Consider the following 24283-nt stretch of genomic DNA (forward strand, 5'->3'; position numbering starts at 1 on the left):
CTTTGAGAGGGTGCTCCTCCCTCACCGTTTCTTTCCCCGCGGATCAGCACAATCAAATTTGCCCATTGCCTGGTGCACAAGGTAGATGGAGATTTCACTTAAGGACCAATGGAATGGTCTACAATGTGCAAACCCCGCCCCCACGCCCCGCCCAGACGCGTTTTCATATGTCTGTCATGTTATTGGACAAACGTCAGGGACTTTTTGGCAGACAGCTCAGATAACCGTCTTCATGCAAACTGTTTATTGCTGAAGAAGGGATGCGAGGTCGGAAGTAACTTTACTCAGTGAAGAATTAACTATGGCACGGAGGTGAGTTACATTTTAGGCTAAATTCTCACATACATGCTGTTGAATTACAGTGATCAACCGCAAATAATGATAGATATACTTTTGGCAACAAAAAAAAATATAGTTTTAGTGTATGTTGATTGCTCAATTGTATCTTTTTTTTGTGATGTTATTTTTGCGTTTGATCTTGAAATCAAACAGCCTGCTACGAAAAATATTAGTTAGTTGAACACTAATGTAAATCAAATTTGATTTGTCACATGCGCCGAATACAGCAGGTGGAGACCTTACAGCACTTTTTTTTTAAGTGCAAAGGTTGTTATTTTAATTGTAAAATGGATTCCTGATTAATAACGGCAGGCAGGTAGCCTAGTGGTTAAAGCGTTGGGACAGTAACCGAAAAGTTGCTAGATTGAATCCCTGAGCTGACAAGGTACACATCTGTCGTTCTTCCCCTGAACAAGGCAGTTAACCCACTGTTCCTAGGACGTCAATGAATATAAGAATTTGTTCTTATTAACTGAATTGCCTAGTTCAAAAAAATAACAACAGGATCAGAAATGACGGTGATGGTACTGTTATTGAGTCTTTAAATAGAAGCCTGGATCTTTAGAAATGTTTCTTTGAAATTTGACTGTTTTTGTTTGTAGGGACCCGTTAGTGAAACAGCATGACATGTCATTTCCTCCTGTTGAACTAAAACTGTTGACGGACATGCAATGCAAGTGGTACGTGGAGTTTTATAAGCGCAGGAACAATATACCGAATATTGACCTTGCGTCTCCATATGCAAACGTCTTGTCAACTGCCACTACTGACGTGGTTTTTATCTGGATCTGTCTTGGTTTCTGTTGACGCATCCTCCTGAATACTCAACCAAGGGTCTTGATTAGATACAAACAAAGACACATTCGGGACTATTATGCACGTGTGACAAATACAATTTGATTTGAATTCATCTCATCTCATACTATATAATTAATATTAGTCATAGCATGCTATGTTTTGATTGAAAGATCAAAAAAACAGATAAAGTTGAGCAATCAACATGCACTAAAACGATAGTTTTTCTGCCAAACAACTGTTCCTTGCTAATTACTGAGTCAGCTAATTGTTGAAAAGTCCTTTTGATGTTCCAAGATGAAACAGCAGCAGGATATGGGGATGATATTCATTAGCTCACCAAACTACACTCTGAAAACAACACAGGAAGTAGATCAGCTCAGGCCGCTGTCTGGCCCTGTTGGTTGTTTGCTGTCTGGCCCCGTTGGCTGTTTGCTGTCTGGCCCCGTTGGCTGTTTGCTGTCTGGCCCCGTTGGTTGTTTGCTGTCTGACTCCGTTGGCTGTTCGCTGTCTCGCCCCGTTGGCTGTTCGCTGTCTCGCCCGTTGGCTGTTCGCTGTCTGGCCCCGTTGGCTGTCTGGCCCCGTTGGCTGTTCGCTGTCTGGCCCCGTTGGCTCTTGTACTGTTTTACTGAGGAACTCATGATGCATCAATGGAACTCTGTTTCAATAGTACAACATTTTAATGATATTCTGTAGTGGAGGTCGACCGATTTAATCGGAATGGCCGAATAATTAGAGCCGATTTCAAGTTTTCATAACAATCGGGAATCGGTATTTTTGGAGACTGATTTGGCCTATTTAAAAAAAAATTTTTTTTACACCTTTTATTGAAACTTTATTTAACTAGGCAAGTCAGTTAAGAACAAATTCTTATTTTCAATGACGGCCTAGGAATGGTGGGTTAACTACCTTGTTCAGGGGCAGAACGACAGATTTTCACCTTGTCAGCTCAGGGGATTCAACCGGAAGGTTGCAAGTTCAAACCCCCGAGCTGACAAGGTACAAATCTGTCATTCTGCCCCTGAACAGGCAGTTAACCCACTGTTCCTAGGCCATCATTGAAAATAAGAATTTGTTCTTAACTGACTTGCCTAGTTAAATAAAGGTAAAATAAAAAATAAAAACTAGTCCAATGCTCGTAACCACCTGATTACATTGCACTCCATGAGGAGCCTGCCTGTTACGCGAATGCAGTAAGCCAAGGTAAGTTGCTAGCTAGCATTAAACTTATCTTATAAAAAACAATCAATCAATCATAATCACTAGTTATAACGACACATGGTTGATGATATTACTAGTTTATCTAGCGTGTCCTGCATTGCATATAATCGATGCGGTGCGTATCGTTGCTCCAATGTGTACCTAACCATAAACACCAATGCCTTTCTTAAAATCAATACACAGAAGTATATATTTTTAAACCTGCATATTTAACTAAAAGAAATCTAGGTTAGCAGGCAATATTAACCAGGTGAAATTGTGTCACTTCTCTTGCGTTCATTGTACGCAGAGTCAGTGTATATGCAACAGTTTGGGCTGCCTAATTTGCCAGAATTTTACGTAATTATGACATAACATTGAAGGTTGTACAATGTAACAGCAATATTTAGACTGATGGATGCCACCCGTTAGATAAAATACGGAACAGTTCCGTATTTCACTGAAAGAATTAACGTTTTGTTTTCGAGATTATAGTTTCCGGATTCTACCATATTAATGATCAAAGGCCTGTATTTCTGTGTGTTATTATGTTATAACTAAGTCTATGATTTGATAGAGCAGTCTGACTGAGCGGTGGTAGGCAGCAGCAGGCTCATAAGCATTCATTCAAACAGCACTTTTGTGTGTTTTGCCAGCAACTCTTCGTTGTGCGTCAAGCATTGCACTGTTTATGACTTCAAGCCTATCAACTCCTGAGATGAGGCTGGTGTAACCGATGTGAAATGGCTAGCTAGTTAGCGGGGCGCGCGCTAATAGTGTTTCAAACGTAACTCGCTCTGAGACTTAGAGAGGTTGTTCCCCTTGCTCTGCATGGGTAACGCTGCTTCGATGGTGGCTGTTGTCGTTGTGTTCCTGGTTCGAGCCCAGGGAGGAGCGAGGAGAGGTACGGAAGCTATACTGTTACACTGGCAATACTAAAGTGCCTAATAAGAACATTCAATAGTCAAAGGTTAATGAAATACAAATGGTATAGAGGGAAATAGTCCTATAATTCCTATAATAACTACAACCTAAAACTTCTTACCTGGGAATATTGAAGACTCATGTTAAAAAGGAACCACCAGCTTTCATATGTTCTCTCATGTTCTGAGCAAGGAACTGAAACGTTATCTTTCTTACATAGCACATATTGCACTTTTACTTTCTTCTCCAACACTTTGTTCTTGCATTATTTAAACCAAATTGAACATGTTTCATTATTTATTTTAGGCTAAATTGATTTTATTGATGTATTATATTAAAGTTAAAATACGTTTTCATTCAGTATTGTTGTAATTGTCGTTATTACAAATAACACAAAATAAATCGGCCGATTTAATCGGTATCGACTTTTTTTGGTCCTCCAATAATCGGTATCGGCGTTGAAAAATCAGAATCGGTCGACCTCTAATTTAATTAATATTTAATAATAATATTTAATTATTATAATATTTAATTAATATTCTGTAGTTCTATTTTGGTCGATGGTTTCCTGTCACAAGCGATTTCACAATATTTTGTGCCCCTGTTCTATCTGAGTTGTTTTAGACACTGAGGTTACGGGGTCCTCTGGTGAGGGGTTAAGAGTGACCCAAATAGCACCAGAATCAAAAACTCTTGGGCACTGGTCTTTTCTATGAGAATGAATGGTTCTTTTATTTTTTTAAGTGTCCCAGATGTTGTTATTTTAAGGGAAGTGAAGGCCACAGTGATAACTGGATGTGGCTGGGGCTGTTAACAGGAAGTGAACATATCCACGGGCTATTGGTTTATCAAACCTCCACAGTATTGTCTCTGTTATAGTAGCCTCTGTCTCGGTCCCCAACAACCGGATTTTCCAGTTTTGGACATATTAACAAGACAACACTCCATCTCAACTCCTTCTCTAGTTTCAGGCGTTTTCTTTGTACGCCTGCAACATTAGGTTACCATTATAGCAATGCAGAGACACCAGCTGAGTATAAATATAGATCTATTTAGGTTACCATTATAGCAATGCAGAGACACCAGCTAAGTATCAACATAGATCCCTGTAGGTTACTGTAAAGAGATGAACATAGATCCCTGTAGGTTACTGTAAAGAGATGAACATAGATCCCTGTAGGTTACTGTAAAGAGATGAACATAGATCTCTAGGTTACTGTAAAGAGATGAACATAGATCTCTAGGTTACTGTAAAGAGATGAACATAGATCTCTAGGTTACTGTAAAGAGATGAACATAGATCTCTAGGTTACTGTAAAGAGATGAACATAGATCTCTAGGTTACTGTAAAGAGATGAACATAGATCTCTAGGTTACTGTAAAGAGATGAACATAGATCTCTAGGTTACTGGAAAGAGATGAACATAGATCTCCCCAGCAGTATCTCTATGCTTTTGTCCCCCAACACTTTTATACTGTAGCATTGTATCTATAGCAAGGGTATTTTTCTTGCATTGCAATGGGAAAGTATGAGTTCATATCGATGTGTCTATTGCCTGTCTGTGTATTAGTCAAGGTGTGAACCACGAGCTCTCTGAGGTTCTGAACCAGCTGTGGAGTCGGGATACAAACCGTCTCAAACCTGGGACTGACTACACCATCTCCCTACAGGTACGGATGTCAGGGTTACTGTACTACTAATTGGCTTGTTAATGGTCTCTATCTGCAAAGCACTCTGGTAGAAGGAGAATGGCAGCAGGAAACACACCTAGGACCCGATTCAGACATAGGAGCAGGATACACACCTAGGACCCGATTCAGACATAGGAGCAGGATACACACCTAGGACCCGATTCAGACATAGGAGCAGGATACACACCTAGGACCCGATTCAGACATAGGAGCAGGAAACACTCCTCGGGGCCCGATTCAGACATAGGAGCAGGTAACACACCTCGGGGCCCGATTCAGACATAGGAGCAGGAAACACACCTCGGGGCCCGATTCAGACATAGGAGCAGGAAACACACCTCGGGGCCCGATTCAGACATAGGAGCAGGAAACACACCTCGGGGCCCGATTCAGACATAGGAGCAGGAAACACACCTCGGGGCCCGATTCAGACATAGGAGCAGGAAACACACCTCGGGGCCCGATTCAGACATAGGAGCAGGAAACACTCCTCGGGGCCCGATTCAGACATAGGAGCAGGAAACACTCCTCGGGACCGATTCAGACATAGGGAGAAACAGGACATAAACACACCTAGGACCCGATTCAGACATAGGAGCAGGAAACACACCTAGGACCCGATTCAGACATAGGAGCAGGAAACACTCCTCGGGGCCCGATTCAGACATAGGAGCAGGAAACACTCCTCGGGGCCGATTCAGACATAGGAGCAGGAAACACTCCTCGGGGCCCGATTCAGACATAGGAGCAGGACACACTCCTCGGGGCCGATTCAGACATAGGAGCAGGAAACACTCCTCGGGGCCCGATTCAGACATAGGAGCAGGAAACACACCTCGGGGCCCGATTCAGACATAGGAGCAGGAAACACACCTCGGGGCCCGATTCAGACATAGGAGCAGGAAACACACCTCGGGGCCCGATTCAGACATAGGAGCAGGAAACACTCCTCGGGGCCCGATTCAGACATAGGAGCAGGAAACACTCCTCGGGACCGATTCAGACATAGGAGCAGGAAACACTCCTCGGGGCCCGATTCAGACATAGGAGCAGGAAACACTCCTCGGGGCCCGATTCAGACATAGGAGCAGGAAACACACCTAGGACCCGATTCAGACATAGGAGCAGGAAACACACCTAGGACCCGATTCAGACATAGGAGCAGGAAACACTCCTCGGGGCCCGATTCAGACATAGGAGCAGGAAACACTCCTCGGGGCCGATTCAGACATAGGAGCAGGAAACACTCCTCGGGGCCCGATTCAGACATAGGAGCAGGAAACACTCCTCGGGGCCGATTCAGACATAGGAGCAGGAAACACTCCTCGGGGCCCGATTCAGACATAGGAGCAGGAAACACACCTAGGACCCGATTCAGACATAGGAGCAGGAAACACACCTAGGACCCGATTCAGACATAGGAGCAGGAAACACACCTAGGACCCGATTCAGACATAGGAGCAGGAAACACTCCTCGGGGCCCGATTCAGACTTAGGACATTTTTTCCTACGTGTTTTGATGTAAGCTCTTCTCAGTATTTGGTATTCAGATTTACCTTGTGCAGGTGATCAACCATCTCTATAGGAATGGTTACCTTATGCACACATTTAATGAAACCACTGAAAACCCTCCCACTTGGTTCAGTTTTTGTAAACTGGGGGTTTTCAGGACTTTCATCTAAAGCCATCCCTTTAAATACGGTGTGCCTTTTTTAATTCAAATTTTGTCGACAGACTCTATATACTACATCAAGAGAACAGGTTCAGAATATTAGGGATCCATGAAAGGAAGACATCAAAATACTGTATAAGCATATCTCAGTTTCAGCACCAATTGGTGGTTTAAAAAAAAAATCTGATTTTGTAGATTATTAAGGGGTAGGAATGTAACAACTGCCTGAAATGCCCTAGAGGGTCCCCTAACAACCGTCTGAAACGCCCTAGAGGGTTCCCTAACAACCGTCTGTAATGCCCTAGAGGGTTCCTTAACAACCGTCTGTAATGCCCTAGAGGGGTCCCTAACAACCATCTGTAATGCCCTAGAGGGGTCCCTAACAACCGTCTGTAATGCCCTAGAGGGTCCCCTAACAACCGTCTGTAATGCCCTAGAGGGTTCCCTAACAACCGTCTGAAATGCCCTAGAGGGTTCCCTAACAACCGTCTGAAATGCCTTAGAGGGTTCCCTAACAACCATCTGAAATGCCCTAGAGGGTTCCCTAACAACCGTCTGAAATGCCCTAGAGGGTTCCCTAACAACCATCTGAAATGCCCAAGAGGGTTCCCTAACAACCGTCTGAAATGCCCTAGAGGGTTCCTTAACAACCGTCTGAAATGCCCTAGAGGGTTCCCTAACAACCGTCTGAAATAGAGGGCCTGTAATGCCCTAGAGGGTTCCTTAACAACCGTCTGAAATGCCCTAGAGGGTTCCCTAACAACCGTCTGAAATGCCCTAGAGGGTTCCCTAACAACCATCTGAAATGCCCTAGAGGGTTTGACAACCGTCTGAAATGCCCTAGAGGGTTCCTTAACAACCGTCTGAAATGCCCTAGAGGGTTCCCTAACAACCGTCTGAAATGCCCTAGAGGGTTCCCTAACAACCGTCTGAAATGCCCTAGAGGGTTCCCTAACAACCGTCTGTAATGCCCTAGAGGGTTCCTTAACAACCGTCTGAAATGCCCTAGAGGGTTCCCTAACAACCGTCTGAAATGCCCTAGAGGGTTCCCTAACAACCGTCTGTAATGCCCTAGAGGGTTCCCTAACAACCGTCTGTAATGCCCTAGAGGGTTCCTTAACAACCGTCTGAAATGCCCTAGAGGGTTCCCTAACAACCGTCTGAAATGCCCTAGAGGGTTCCCTAACAACCGTCTGTAATGCCCTAGAGGGTTCCCTAACAACCGTCTGAAATGCCCTAGAGGGTTCCCTAACAACCGTCTGAAATGCCCTAGAGGGTTCCCTAACAACCGTCTGTAATGCCCTAGAGGGTCCCCTAACAACCGTCTGAAATGCCCTAGAGGGTTCCCTAACAACCGTCTGTAATGCCCTAGAGGGTTCCTTAACAACCGTCTGAAATGCCTTTGAGGGTTCCCTAACAACCGTCTGAAATGCCCTAGAGGGTTCCCTAACAACCGTCTGAAATGCTAGGCTTCTACACCTGCTTGCTGTTTGGGGTTTTAGGCTGGGTTTCTGTACAGCACTTTGAGATATCAGCTGATGTAAGAAGGGCTATATAAATACATTAGATTTGATTTAGAGGGTCCTCTAACCGTCTGAAATTCCTCCAATTTTAAAATGTATTTTAGATCATTCCACACGTAAGGTGGAAGGAAATGAAAAGCTGATCATCCTAACTCTCTCTAAACCAAAGGAGTCTCCAGAGTTAACCAACCCTGTGAACGGGTAACTGGTCATTTTAAATCTTACCGGTGACGTTAGGGAAGTTGGAAGTTTGTGGAGCTTTGTAAACAGAAAGAGGGTAATGATGCGATCTACCTGACTTTTAAAGAGGTCCAAACAATGTTTTGTAACACTGTAAATGCATATGTTTTTAATTATAAAACCTAAAATTAATTTGTGAAATATTCGTTTTTTAAAAATTGTACAAATTGCACTATTTTCCTTTTTGAGATGTGGTATCCTCTCTTTTTAAAAACATCAGGTTTGTGATGACTACATGCAAGAGATCTGTCATTCATTCATTCCAAAGGAATACCTGGCTGGCACATGTGTTTCCCCAGGTGTAACGGATGTGAAACGGCTAGCTTAGTTAGCGGTGCGCGCTAAATAGCGTTTCAATCAGTGACGTCACTTGTTCTGTGACCTTGAAGTAGTGGTTCCCCCTTTGCTCTGCAAGGGCCGCGGCTTTTGTGGAGTGATGGGTAACGATGCTTTGTGGGTGACTGTTGTTGATGTGTGCAGAGGGTCCCTGGTTCGCGCCCGGGTATGAGCGAGGGGGCGGTCAAAAGTTATACTGTTACACATGCTTCAGTTCCAGTTCAAGGTCAGAATACCCATAGAAAGGTTAATGAAGTTGCCACTACGTGTAACTCTGGTCTGACTCCCCCCTAGAGAGGCAGGTAACGTGACTGGGAGCTAGCTATCCAAATAAAGACAGGAAGGAATTTAGCTTATTCCGGGTTGAGGTCAGGCCCACAGAGTAGTTTTCATGGTGTTGTTGGGAGATGTGATGGTCTTATTCATATAGTATGTTTGTCTATCCAGGGAAAGGCAGGTTACGTGGCCCAGGGTAGTAACACTGCCAGAGACATGGCTAGAGCTCCTCTGTTCGCCTATGTCAACGAGGGCAAACTGAAAAACATCAAGACCTACGCCTGTAAGTCCTTTCTATCTCCACTCCTCCCTTCCTTCACTCCTCCCTTCCTTCACTCCTCCCCTCCTCCACTCTCTCTACCTCCTCTCCTCTCTTCCTGTTATTCAAGGCATATTCTCTCTACCTCCTCTCTTCCTGTTATTCAAGGCATATTCTCTCTACTTCCTCTCCTCTCTTCCTGTTATTCAAGGCATATTCTGTCTACCTCCTCTCCTCTCTTCCTGTTATTCAAGGCATATTCTCTCTACCTCCTCTCCTCTCTTCCTGTTATTCAAGGCATATTCTGTCTACCTCCTCTCCTCTCTTCCTGTTATTCAAGGCATATTCTGTCTACCTCCTCTCCTCTCTTCCTGTTATTCAAGGCATATTCTCTCTACCTCCTCTCCTCTCTTCCTGTTATTCAAGGCATATTCTCTCTACCTCCTCTCCTCTCTTCCTGTTATTCAAGGCATATTCTCTCTACCTCCTCTCTTCCTGTTATTCAAGGCATATTCTCTCTACCTCCTCTCCTCTCTTCCTGTTATTCAAGACATATTCTGTCTACCTCCTCTCCTCTCTTCCTGTTATTCAAGGCATAGCCAGTATTTCACAAAGCATTCTTCAGAGTGATGCTTTGTGGGTGACTGTTGTCTGTGTGCAGAGGGTCAGAGTGATATATGCTTCTTGTGTGCAGTGTTCATGCGTCTCCTGGACAACTATGAGATGTCTACAGGCGTGTCGGAGACCGTCACCTCTGAGGAGCTGATAGAGAACGATCTCTTCCTCAATGCCATTCTGGAGACCGAGGTCATGAAGGTAGTGTGTGTGTGTGTGATCTGTCTCTGTGTGCCCACAGGTAAAAGTGTGGGTTATAGTCCTTCTTGCTTGGTTGAGCACATATAGCTATGTTCTGTCGTCATTTAGATCCATAGCCAAGACTCCTGGAGACAGGCCCTTAACCTGTCTGTTCAGGCCAGGACTCCTGGAGACGGGCTCTTAACCTGTCTGTTCAGGACAGGACTCCTGGAGACAGGCCCTTAACCTGTCTGTTCAGGACAGGACTCCTGGAGACAGGCCCTTAACCTGTCTGTTCAGGCCAGGACTCCTGGAGAGGACTCCTGTCTGTTTCCTGGAGACAGGGACAGGACTCCAGGCCCTTAACCTGTCTGTTCAGGCCAGGACTCCTGGAGACAGGCCCTTAACCTGTCTGTTCAGGACAGGAGGACAGGACCTGTCTGTTCAGGACAGGACTCCTGGAGAGGCCCTTAACCTGTCTGTTCAGGACAGGACTCCTGGAGACAGGCCCTTAACCTGTCTGTTCAGGACAGGACTCCTGGAGACAGGCCCTTAACCTGTCTGTTCAGGCCAGGGCCAGGAGACTAACCTGTCTGTTCAGGCCAGGACTCCTGGAGACAGGCCCTTAACCTGTCTGTTCAGGCCAGGACTGCGGGAGACAGGCCCTTAACCTGTCTGTTCAGGCCAGGACTCCTGGAGACAGGCCCTTAACCTCCATGAGTTAGTCAGATGGTGTTCTGTCACTGTGGACATGTGTTTTGCCTTGTTATTTAGTCTCAGGTGTGGACTCCATAACACACAAAGCAATGTGTACTGATATGTCGGTCTAATCCTGGTGTGTGTGTGTGTGTGTGTGTGTGTGTGTGTGTCAGTGTGCCCACAAGTACCTGGTGAGTAAGGGTCACTCCCCGTCAGACCGGCAGCAGTTCAAGAGGCAGCTCTATGACATGTGGTTCAGACTCTATCACCGAGACCGCAGTGGAGGGTGAGTGTGTGTGTGTATTTTATTATGCCCACATACAGTGAGCAGTTTGAGCTTGTTTTAGTTGTATCAAATCAAATCAAATGTATTTATAAAGCCCTTCGTACATCAGCTGATATCTCAAAGTGCTGTACAGAAACCCAGCCTAAAACCCCAAACAGCAAGCAATGCAGGTGTAGAAGCACGGTGGCTAGGAAAAACTCCCTAGAAAGGCCAAAACCTAGGAAGAAACCTAGAGAGGAACCAGGCTATGTGGGGTGGCCAGTCCTCTTCTGGCTGTGCCGGGTGGAGATTATAACAGAACATGGCCAAGATGTTCAAATATTCATAAATGACCAGCATGGTCAAATAATAATAAGGCAGAACAGTTGAAACTGGAGCAGCAGCACGGCCAGGTGGACTGGGGACAGCAAGGAGTCATCATGTCAGGTAGTCCTGAGGCATGGTCCTAGGGCTCAGGTCCTCTGAGAGAAAGAGAAAATATGAGAGAGCATACTTAAATTCACACAGGACACTGGATGGGACATGAGAAGTACTCCAGATATAACAAACTGACCCTAGCCCCCCCACAAACTACTGCAGCATAAATACTGGAGGCTGAGACAGGAGGGGTCAAGAGACACTGTGGCTCCATCCGAGGACTCCCCCGGACAGGGCCAAACAGGAAGGAAATAACCCCACCCACTTTGCCAAAACACAGCCCCCACACCACTAGAGGGATATCTTCAACCACCAACTTACCATACTGAGACAAGCCCGAGTATAGCCCACAAAGTTCTCCGCCCAATGGAACTGTTCTGACCAGTTGTACCTGTATGTGTGTGAAAGAGACAGAGAGCGACACGCAGAGGGAGAGAGAGGGAGATTTGCAAATAATAGGACATTTTAACATTTATTTTATTATTTTGGAACTTTTGTGAGTGTAGTGTTTACTGTTAATTTGTCTATTTCACTTGCTTTGGCAATGTTAACATATGTTTCCCATGCCAATAAAGCCCATAAATTGAATTGAATTGAGAAAGAGACACACACACACACACACACACCAAGACAGAGAGAGAGAGACACGCAGAGTGAGAGAGAGACACACAAGGACCGAGACCGAGAGAGACTGATCACATATTTTTTTTTAAACATATTTTCTTATGTTTCCAATACAGTGAGGACTCCTGTGGTTTTGAGCATGTGTTTGTTGGTGAGTCTAAGAAAGGGAAGGAGATCACGGGGTTCCACAACTGGGTTCAGTTCTATCTGCAGGAGAAGCATGGCAATGTGGACTACAAGGGTTACAAGGCCCAGGGCAACAGGAACACTGTAAGACATTCTAGAACAATCTCCCTATCTTATCAGCAGAGTTACATTTCACACAGGTCCATACACAAGATACTTGTTTTCAGAAATGTGGTTGTTGTCTTGCTCTGGTAATTAGTTAAACTTTTGTGTGTTTTTTTTCTTCTTTTTTTTAGTATTTACATTTTACTGACTGATTTCAAGACACCCAAAACTGTGGCCACCACTGTAAAAACTTCCCAAATCATACATTATATTTAACCGTATGTTATGAACGTGGTAGCGTGAACAAGTTATGGGCGGCGGGTAGCCTAGTGGTTAGAGTGGAGGGGCGGGAGGTAGCCTAGTGGTTAGAGTGGAGGGGCGGGAGGTAGACTAGTGGTTAGAGTGGAGGGGCGGAGGGCGGGAGGGGCGGGAGGGCCGGCGGGAGGTAGACTAGTGGTTAGAGTGGAGGGGCGGGAGGTAGACTAGTGGTTAGAGTGGAGGGGCGGGAGGGCGGGAGGAGTGGACTAGTGGTTAGAGTGGAGGGGCGGGAGGTAGACTAGTGGTTAGAGTGGAGGGGGAGGTAGCTAGTGGTTAGAGTGGAGGGGGGAGGTAGACTAGTGGTTAGAGTGGAGGGGCGGGAGGTAGACTAGTGGTTAGAGTGGAGGGGCGGGGGGCTAGTGGTTAGAGTGGGGGCGGGAGGTAGACTAGTGGTTAGAGTGGAGGGGCGGGGCGGGAGGTTAGAGTGGCCTAGTGGTTAGAGTGGAGGGGCGGGAGGTAGACTAGTGGTTAGAGTGGAGGGGCGGGAGGTAGACTAGTGGTTAGAGTGGAGGGGCGGGAGGTAGACTAGTGGTTAGAGTGGAGGGGCGGAAGGTAGACTAGTGGTTAGAGTGGAGGGGCGGGAGGTAGACTAGTGGTTAGAGTGGAGGGGCGGGAGGTAGACTAGTGGTTAGAGTGGAGGGGCGGGAGGTAGCCTAGTGGTTAGAGTGGAGGGGCGGGCGGGAGGTAGACTAGTGGTTAGAGTGGAGGGGGGCGGGGCCTAGTGGGCGGGAGGTAGACTAGTGGTTAGAGTGGAGGGGCGGGAGGTAGCTAGTGGAGGTGGAGGGGCGGGACTAGCCTAGTGGTTAGAGTGGAGGGGCGGGAGGTAGCCTAGTGGTTAGAGTGGAGGGGCGGCAGGTAGACTAGTGGTTAGAGTGGGGGCGGGGCGGGAGAGACTAGTGGTTAGAGTGGAGGGGCGGGAGGTAGACTAGTGGTTAGAGTGGAGGGGCGGGGCAGGTAGACTAGTGGTTAGGTGGAGAGACTAGTGGTTAGGTAGAGTGGTTAGAGTGGAGGGGCGGGGCGGGGGGCTAGTGGTTAGAGGGGAGGGGGGAGGTAGACTAGTGGTTAGAGTGGAGGGGCGGGAGTTAGACTAGTGGTTAGAGTGGAGGGGCGGGAGTTAGACTAGTGGTTAGAGTGGAGGGGCGGGAGTTAGACTAGTGGTTAGAGTGGAGGGGCGGAGGTGGTTAGCCTAGAGGGGAGGGGCGGGAGTTAGACTAGTGGTTAGAGTGGAGGGGCGGGGAGGTAGACTAGTGGTTAGAGGGGAGGGGCGGCAGGTAGCCTAGTGGTTAGAGTGGGGGCGGGGGCTAGTGGAGGTAGCCTAGTGGTTAGAGTGGAGGGGCGGGGCGGGAGGTAGACAAGTGGTTAGAGGGGAGCGGCAGGTAGCCTAGTGGTTAGAGTGATGGGGCGGCAGGTAGCCTAGTGGTTAGAGTGGAGGGGCGGCAGGTAGCCTAGTGGTTAGAGTGGAGGGGCGGGGCGGGAGGTAGACTAGTGGGAGGGGAGGGGCGGCAGGTAGCCTAGTGGTTAGAGGGGAGGGGCGGCAGGTAGCCTAGTGGTTAGAGGGGAGGGGCGGCAGGTAGCCTAGTGGTTAGAGGGGAGGGGCGGCAGGTAGCCTAGTGGTTAGAGGGGAGGGGCTGCAGGTAGCCTAGTGGTTAGAGTGGAGGGGAAGCAGGTAGCCTAGTGGTTAGAGGGGAGGGGCGGGGCGGGGCGGGAGGTAGACTAGTGGTTAGAGCGTTGGACTAGTAACTGAAAGGTTGCAAGCTCAAATCCCTGAGCTGACAAGGTACAAATCTGTCGTTCTGCCCCTGAACAAGACAGTTAACTAATGAACTAATGACCTAGGCCGTCATTAAAAATAAGAAGTAGCCTTGTGGGTAGAGAGTTGGGCCTATAACCGGAAGGTTGCTGGGTCAAATCCCAGAGCTGACAAGGTAAAAAAAAAAAAAGGTTGTTTTGACCTCTCTGTGCAGCCAGATGAGGATGACCACGTTCTGAACCTGCAGTTCAGCTGGAAGGGCCTGGTCAAGCCTGTGGGAAGCTCCTTCATCGGGGTCAGCCCAGAGTTCGAGGTCGCCCTCTTCACCATTCTCTTCCTCGCGTCGACTGAGAAGGTGAGCGGTTGCGTGATTGACCACACGGGGTTCAAACCTGGGTCTATTAGATAACCATGAGACTGTGTTGACCTGTAGTTCTGAAGCCTAGGAAGACATTATCTTGGGGAGCTAATGCTAGATCTCAGGCTGGGTTACTCATGGTTCCCTGAACCACCCTGATGACACGTCTTATCAACCGGAAGTCATCATAGCTAACAGGACCCCTCCAGTCTGAATACATAACATGACCCCTCCAGTCTGGCTAGCATAACATAACCCCTCCAGTCTGAATAAACTACTGTTCTGACCAGCCATAACATGACTCCTCCACACTGAATAAACTGACTCCTCCACACTGACCCCTCCAGACTGAATACATAACATGACCCCTCCAGTCTGGCCAGCATAACATAACCCCTCCAGTCTGAATAAACTACTGTTCTGACCAGCCATAACATGACTCCTCCACACTGAATAAACTACTGTTCTGACCAGCCATAACATGACCCCTCCAGACTGAATAAACTACTGCGCTGACCAGCATAACATGACCCCTCCAGACTGAATAAACTACTGTTCTGACCAGCATAACATGACCCCTCCAGGCTGAATAAACTACTGTTCTGACCAGCCATAACATGACCCCTCCAGACTGAATAAACTACTGTTCTGACCAGTATAACATGACCCCTCCAGACTGAATCAGCACAGTTCTGGGAAAGGTTTGTGAATTGGGATGCAGCCCAACATTGGTGTTGATGAGGAGAACCCTAGCCAGTATATAAATGTGTGGATGTATATGTATTGGCTAATGTTAGCTTTGTGGTTTATGTACAGGTGACCACGGCCGTGGTGAAGGTGGACGAGTACCTGCTAGAGATGGTGGTGTATCGTCAGGGGCGATCCATCGGAACCTCCTACCCCAAACTACTCAGCAGCAACAACAGGGACCTGTAGTGGGGAGATCTATGCACCCTGATTCTGAAACCAGGCCCAAATGGAAACCTATTCCCTATGTCGTGCACTGCTTTCAACCAGGGCCCATAGGGCTAGTAGTGCACTATATAGGGAATAGGGTGCCATTTTGGGCCTAGTCAGAATAATCTGTCATGTTGTGTACTGTGTTTTTGACACCATATTGTTATTAGGTTGTGTTCTCCTCCATCAAATCCTTAACCTCGTTCCCAGGTTCAATTTCTAATTACAGATCCTGGATCATTCATCATTTGCTCTGAACTACTATATTAGAGGTTACAGTTGATCCAGGACCAGGATTGTGTCTCTCTCTGCTACCAGCTCTCCTTTCTGTCCTGAATATTCAGTTCTGGTCCTTGGTCTTTCACAAAGCAGAGGGCTGTTTTTATTTTCTGTTAAGAAAACTACTAAAGCATTTTGTCAATCCATTAAAACCTAGATTTACTATGACAGGAACCTGATTGTCGAACATTATATTAACAGTGTTGTACTCTTGTTTTTAACATATGACTTTGTTATGATTATTAAGTTTAATTTCTGCTTAAAGAAAATGAAACATGTTTCCAAGTTATACTATCTTATTTACTTCTCCTTTATTTAACCAGGTAGACCAGATCACCTTTATTTAACCAGGTAGACCAGATCACCTTTATTTAACCAGGTAGACCAGATCACCTTTATTTAACCAGGTAGACCAGATCACCTTTATTTAACCTGAGACCTGGATCACCTTTATTTAACCAGGTAGACCAAACACCTTTATTTAACCAGGTAAACAAACATCACCTTTATTTAACCAGGTAGAAAAGATCACCTTTTTTATTTAGACCAGTTGAAAACAACAATTTACAACTGAGACCTGGCAGAAAACAAAGCTGTGTGACACAAAAAACAGTTACACATGGAGTAAACAAACATACAGTCAATTTACAATAGTAAAAGGTTCTCCTGTGCTTTTATTTTCAAATGTAAAACAAACAATGGTTAAGAACAGGTCTGTATTGGCAGAAAACAATACAATCATGTCTGACTAGGATGTTAAACTACAATTTCCATGGAAAGAACAGGTTTATTTGGCTCAATGTAATCAGGTCTGCCATGAAATGATGCATCAAATGTAATCATGATCTGCCTAAGAACAGGTCTGTATTGAGGGATGTAATCATGATCTGCCTAAGAACAGGTCTGTATTGAGGAATGTAATCATGATCTGCCTAAGAACAGGTCTGTATTGAGGAATGTAATCATGATCTGCCTAAGAACAGGTCTGTATTGAGGAACGTAATCATGATCTGCCTAAGAACAGGTCTGTATTGAGGAATGTAATCATGATCTGCCTAAGAACAGGTCTGTATTGAGGAATGTAATCATGATCTGCCTAAGAACAAGTCTGTATTGAGGAATGTAATCATGAAATATAAACTAATTAATATATGAAAACATAATGATAGTTTAGATTAAAAGTATGGATTTTAATAATATACACATCACTACTTTCATTATCATCAGTGGTGTAAAGTACTTTTGTAAAAAATACTTTAAAATACTACTTAAGTTGTTTTATGAGATACCTGTAGCTTACTTTACTGTTTATATTTTACTTTTACTGAGTGGACAAAATATTAAGAACACCTGCTCTTTCCATGACATAGATTGACCAGATGAATCCAGGTGAAACCTTATTGATGTCAGTGTAGATGAAGGGGAGGAGATGGGTTAATGAAGGATGTTTAAGCCTTGAGACAATTTAAACATGGATTGTGTATGTGTGCCAATCAGAGGTTGAAGGGGCAAGACAAAATATTGAAGTGCCTTTGAACAGGGTAGTAGGTACCAGGAGCACCTGTTTGTGTCAAGAACTGCAACGATGCTGAGGTTTTTTCCACACTCAACAGTTTCCTGTGTGTATCCAGAATGATCCACCACACAAAGAACATCCAGCCAACTTGACACAACTGTGGGAAGCATTGGAGTCAACATGGACCAGCATCCCTGTGGAACGCTTTCAACACCTTGTGGAGTCAACATGGGCCAGCATCCCTGTGGAATGCTTTCAACACCTTGTGGAGTCCACATGGACCAGTATCCCTGCTTTCAACACCTTGTAGAGTCCACATGGACCAGTATCCCTGCTTTCAACACCTTGTAGAGTCCACATGGACCAGTATCCCTGCTTTCAACACCTTGTAGAGTCCACATGGACCAGTATCCCTGCTTTCAACACCTTGTAGAGTCCACATGGACCAGTATCCCTGCTTTCAACACCTTGTAGAGTCCACATGGGCCAGTATCCCTGCTTTCAACACCTTGTAGAGTCCACATGGACCAGTATCCCTGCTTTCAACACCTTGTAGAGTCCACATGGACCAGTATCCCTGCTTTCAACACCTTGTAGAGTCCACATGGACCAGTATCCCTGCTTTCAACACCTTGTAGAGTCCACATGGACCAGTATCCCTGCTTTCAACACCTTGTAGAGTCCACATGGACCAGTATCCCTGCTTTCAACACCTTGTAGAGTCAACATGGACCAGTATCCCTGCTTTCAACACCTTGTAGAGTCCACATGGACCAGTATCCCTGCTTTCAACACCTTGTAGAGTCAACATGGACCAGCATCCCTGTGGAACGCTTTGGACACCTTGTAGAGTCAACATGGACCAGCATCCCTGTGGAACGCTTTCAACACCTTGTAGAGTCAACATGGACCAGCATCCCTGTGGAACGCTTTCAACACCTTGTAGAGTCAACATGGACCAGCATCCCTGTGGAACACTTTCAACACCTTGTAGAGTCACCATGGGCCAGCATCCCTGTGGAACGCTTTCAACACCTTGTAGAGTCCATGACCCGACTAATTGAGGCTGTTCAGGGGGCAAAAGGGAGGACAAAAGGTGTTCCTAATCTTTTGTCCACTCAGTGTATATAATAATTTCTGTGTCTTTCAGGAGATGTGTTGATGTCCCAGTTCTCTTCAAAATATCTGTTGTTTATGACATATAAGAATTCCTCATTTTCAATTACATGTTTTTCTACAGCTTGTTTACGATCTCCATGTTGAATGATAAAGCAGGGGTCTTTCTTTTTCACCCCGCCCTCGGGGTGGCCGATGATGCAGATTCCACCCTCTAGAGACGGAAAGCTGAAGCTGTCAAGCAAGCTTGAAGGCAAGGTGATGTCAGGATCTGAGCTAAGCTCCAGCAAAGCAAAGTCAACACAACCCGAATCAACTTTTCCATAGGCTACAACCTCACTTTGCACTGGTATCTGCTGCGTTCTCTCATCCAGGTCTTCAAAGTCAAACGTGACTGTTACCGATTGTTGCAGCTTGTTAGTTATCGGCTCATAGATTTGATGGACAACATGGGCGTTTGTAAGGATGAACTTTTCAAACAGAAGGAAGCCAGTTCCTTTTGCATTCCCTTCAATTCTCACCTGACAAACAGAAGCACTCAGCTCCATTAGTCTCTTCACTTTCTTCACCTCTTGGAAGCTCTGTGTTTTCTTTCCAAACTCTTCTCTCAAGAATTGTTGCACGTCTGAAGGCTTTTTCAAATTCTCTCTCTCTTTCAAGTGATCTACCAAACCTGCATATTGGGAACGCAGGATGTTTAGGATCTCTTTTTTGAGAGTTTGAGAACTACCATCTTTTCCTGTCTCATTTGACTGCAACTGTGTTTTAACTGTGTCTGTTGTGGAGGAGAAAAATGTCTGAAAACACAACAGCCAGCTGGTCTGCACATGCTCTGAAGGGTGCGGCTAGGGATGCCGTCTAGTTCGGCAGCTTTGCGAGGGTTAACGCGTTGGAATGACTTACATACATCTTCCGTGGAGACAGGAAGTACACAGCCCACTTCATCTTCAGTGGCTCTCCTCGGCAGTTCACAGTCTTCGTTGAGAAAATGGTGTTCAGTTCATCCGGTAGCCCCGATGACATCTTTGCACACACTCTTGGCATTCTCTCAACCAGCTTCATGAGGTAGTCACCTGGAATGCATTTCAATTAACAAGTGTGACTTGTTAAAAGTTCATTTGTGGAATTTCTTTCCTTCTTAATGCGTTTGAGCCAATCAGTTGTGTTGTGACAAGGTAGGGGTGGTATACAGAAGATAGCCCTATTTGGTAAAATACCAAGTCCATATGATGGCAAGAACCGCTCAAATGAGCAAAGAGAAATGACAGTCCATCATTACTTTAAGACATGAAGGTCAGTTAATGCGGAAAATGTAAAAAATTTAGAAAATGTATTCAAGTGCAGTCACAACAACCATCAGGTACTAAGATGAAACTGGCTCTCATGAGGACCACCACAGTAATGGAAGACCCAGAATTACCTCTGCTGCAGAGGATAAGTTCATTAGAGATACCAGCCTCAGAAATCCCAGCCCAAATGAGAATGCTCTGGGAACTGCTCGTTGATTCCCCACTGGGCCAGGTGTAAATGCACTGGGAGGCGTAAGTCTACCCCCCACCAGTTTGATTACAATGTTGGATTTCACCCCCCCCAAATGCACCCCTTTCAAAAACAGTTGCAACAGGCCACCAACCAAAATCCTACCCTAAACACCAAACGTGTTTCTACATGCCCAACCAAACCCCCCATCCTCTCCACCTACAAACTTGATCAAAAGTCACAATAGTCCTTAGCCTCCCCAAATACCACTGATCAAGGGCGTAACACATTTTTTTGTCCCACAATTGACCAAGGACTCTACTTGATCCAAAATGTATTTTGTATTTTGTTTTTCCATACAGCCCCACTACACAGGATTATACAACAAGCCCTCATACATACGTCTCCAGGATCAGAATAAATAACCACAGACTCAGCTGTCTGAAACTATCCCCTCGTGCCCCAACATGTCTGGATATAACTGAGGAACTCCTGGCAAACTTCATGTCTTCTTCATTTGGTCTGACCCGCTTGGTGGTACTGGGTAGACCAGACCTGTTGACCCGCTTGGTGGTACTGAGTAGACCAGACCTGTTGACCCACTTGGTGGTACTGAGTAGACCAGACTTGTTGACCCGCTTGGTGGTACTGAGTAGACCAGACCTGTTGATAGATTTCTCAGGTGCTTCGACCTTTAACCTCCATAGCGGATGCTTGACCGACTGGGTATACCTTATAATCTCCACCCGGGACAGCCAGAAGAGGACTGGCCACCCCTCAGAGCCTGGTTCCTCTCAAGGTTTCTTCCTAGGTTCTGGCCTTTCTAGGGAGTTTTTTCCTAGCCACTGTGCTTCTACACCTGCATTGCTTGCTGTTTGGGGTTTTAGGCTGGGTTTCTGTACAGCACTTTGATATATCAGCTGATGTAAGAAGGGCTTTAAAAATCAATTTGATTGATTGATTGATTGATTGATTGATTGATTGATTGATTGATTGACCTAGTTTCAGTCAGACCCTGAGTATCACCACGGTGGAATGTGAAAAACCGGTATGTGTGGTTTGAACTCTTAAGCCAATCATCAAGGACATCAACCACCCGAGCCACTGCCTGTTCACCCCGCTGCCATCCAGAAGGCGAGGTCAGTACAGGTGCATCAAAGCTGGGACCGAGAGACTGAAAAACAGCTTCTATCTCAAGGCCATCAGACTGTTAAACAGCCACCACTAACATTGAGTGGCTACTGCCAACACACTGTCAATGACACTGACTCTACTCCAGCCACTTTAATCATGGGAATCGATGGGAAATGATGTAAATATATCACTAGCCACTTTAAACAATGCTACCTTATATAATGTTACTTACCCTACATTGTTCATCTCATATGCATACGTTGATACTGTACTCTATATCATCGACTGCATCCTTATGTAATACATGTATCACTAGCCACTTTAACTATGCCACTTGGTTTACATACTTATCTCATATGTATATACTGTACTCGATATCATCTACTGTATCTTGCCTATGCTGCTCTGTACCATCACTCATTCATATATCCTTATGTACATATTCTTTATCCCCTTACACTGTGTATGACAGTAGTTTTTTTTGGAATTGTTAGTTAGATTACTTGCTCGTTATTACTGCATTGTCGGAACTAGAAGCACAAGCATTTCACTACACTCGCATTAACATCTGCTAACCATGTGTATGTGACAAATAAAATTTGATTTGATTTGATTTGATTTGACAGTGGGTGTGATATTTACATCCTGGTGTGAAGTCCCACCCACTCATAAATCACAAGATTGGCATTTAAAAAAAAAGTTGAACTGTCCGGACCCACATCACCAGCCCCTCCCCACCAATACACACCGACACACAACCCCACCCCCTCCTGACGAGCCCATCACAACTTTAAACATTCTCACTGGTTAATGAAATTGGACAATGGAGAATAGGAGTAATGCCCAGACATGGAACACCTATCCTAACTGACTCATCACATCAACCCCCACTGTGTCCCCATAGGTCCCAGTACAAGCCCCTTGATCAACACAATAGTCTCTGTCTCTCCAACCAACACCTTTCACAACATGTCTGCACACAGACACTAGGACCCCTCCTCCCATCTACAACACTGTAATCAGAATAGTGGGTGTGATATTTACATTCAACATGTGGTAATGCCCCAGCCACTCAGAACAGATATTTATATTCAACATGTGGTAATGCCCCAGCCACTCAGAACAGATATTTATATTCAACATGGGTAATGCCCCAGTCAGAACAGATATTTATATTCAACATGTGGTAATGCCCCAGCCACTCAGAACAGATATTTATATTCAACATGTGGTAATGCCCCAGCCACTCAGAACAGATATTTATATTCAACATGTTCAGCCACTCAGAACAGATATTTATATTCAACATGTGGTAATGCCCCAGCCACTCAGAACAGTGGATGTGATATTTACATTCAACATGTGGTAATGCCCCAGCCACTCAGAACAGTGGATGTGATATTTACATTCAACATGTGGTAATGCCCCAGCCACTCAGAACAGTGGGTGTGATATTTACATTCAACATGTGGTAATGCCCCAGCCACTCAGAACAGTGGATGTGATATTTACATTCAACATGTGGTAATGCCCCAGCCACTCAGAACAGTGGGTGTGATATTTACATTCAACATGTGGTAATGCCCCAGCCACTCAGAACAGTGGGTGTGATATTTACATTCAACATGTGGTAATGCCCCAGCCACTCAGAACAGTGGGTGTGATATTTACATTCAACATGTGGTAATGCCCCAGCCACTCAGAACAGTGGGTGTGATATTTACATTCAACATGTGGTAATGCCCCAGCCACTCAGAACAGTGGGTGTGATATTTACATTCAACATGTGGTAATGCCCCAGCCACTCAGAACAGTGGATGTGATATTTACATTCAACATGGTAATGCCCCAGCCATCAGAACAGTTGATATTTTTCAACATGTTTAATGCCCCAGCCACCAGAACAGTGGGTGTGATATTTACATTCAACACCACCACTCAGAACAGTGGGTGTGATATTTACATTCAACATGTGGTAATGCCCCAGCCACTCAGAACAAACATTCAACATGGGTAATGGAATATCTCAGAACAGATATTTACATTGCATGTGGTAATGCCGTGCAGTTCAGAACAGTGGATGTGATATTTACATTCAAATGTGGTAATGCCCCAGCCACCAGAACAGATATTTACATTCAACATGTGGTAATGCCCCAGCCACTCAGAACAGTGGGTGTGATATTTACATTCAACATGTGGTAATGCCCCAGCCACTCAGAACAGTGGGTGTGATATTTACATTCAACATGTGGTAATGCCCCAGCCACTCAGAACAGTGGGTGTGATATTTCATTCAACATGTGGTAATCAGCCCTCAGAACAGTGGGTGTGATATTTACATTCAACATGTGGTAATGCCCCAGCCACTCAGAACAGTGGGGTGATATTTACATTCAACATTGGTAAACCAAAACAGTGGGTGTGATATTTACATTTTGGTAATCATCAGATCAGAATAGGACAGATTTCCACGGAAGTCCCACCCCCTCATCAACCACAATATTTGATTGATAGTTTGACAGTTTAAGCCCAATACTAACCACCACTACCACTATTACTACTAAGCACAAACCAGATGGGATGGAATATCACTGCAGAATGCTGTGGTAGCCGTGCTGGTTAAGTGTGCCTTGAATTCTCAATAAATCACCAACAGTGTCACCAGCAAAGCACCCCCACACCATAACACCTCCTCCTCCATGCTTCACGGTGGGAACCACACATGCGGAGATCATCCGTTCACCTACTCTGCGTCTCACAAAAGACACGGTGTTTGGAACCAAAAATCTCTAATTTTGGACTCATCAGATCAAAGGACAGATTTCCACCGGTCTAATGTACACTGATTGTGTTTCTTGGCCCAAGCAAGTCCCTTCTTCTTATCTGTGTCCTTTAGTAGTGGTTTCTTTGCAGCCATTCGACCATGAAGGCCTGATTCACACAGTCTCCTCTGAACATGTTGATGTTGAGATGAGTCTGTTACTTGAACTCTGAAGCATTTATTTGTGCTGCAATTTCTAAGGCTGGTAACTATAATGAACGTATCCTCTGCAGCAGAGGTAACT

At 45.4% G+C, this 24283-nt stretch overlaps 1 protein-coding gene across 1 annotated transcript; it reads left to right on the forward strand.

Annotated features, from left to right (window-relative positions):
- The first annotated feature begins 183 nt into the window (after positions 1 to 183).
- Positions 184 to 16248, forward strand: LOC121847534 (poly(U)-specific endoribonuclease-C-like). The gene is made up of 8 exons (XM_042329195.1): positions 184 to 312; positions 4830 to 4929; positions 9169 to 9280; positions 9951 to 10072; positions 10924 to 11036; positions 12194 to 12347; positions 14591 to 14731; positions 15551 to 16248. Exons 1-8 carry the CDS (start codon positions 302 to 304, stop codon positions 15668 to 15670), a joined length of 873 nt encoding a protein of 290 aa, XP_042185129.1. The 5' UTR covers positions 184 to 301; the 3' UTR covers positions 15671 to 16248.
- The last annotated feature ends 8035 nt before the right edge of the window (positions 16249 to 24283 follow it).

This window comes from Oncorhynchus tshawytscha, linkage group LG10 (genome assembly GCF_018296145.1).
Source record: "Oncorhynchus tshawytscha isolate Ot180627B linkage group LG10, Otsh_v2.0, whole genome shotgun sequence".
NCBI classification, from domain to species: Eukaryota; Metazoa; Chordata; class Actinopteri; order Salmoniformes; family Salmonidae; genus Oncorhynchus; species Oncorhynchus tshawytscha.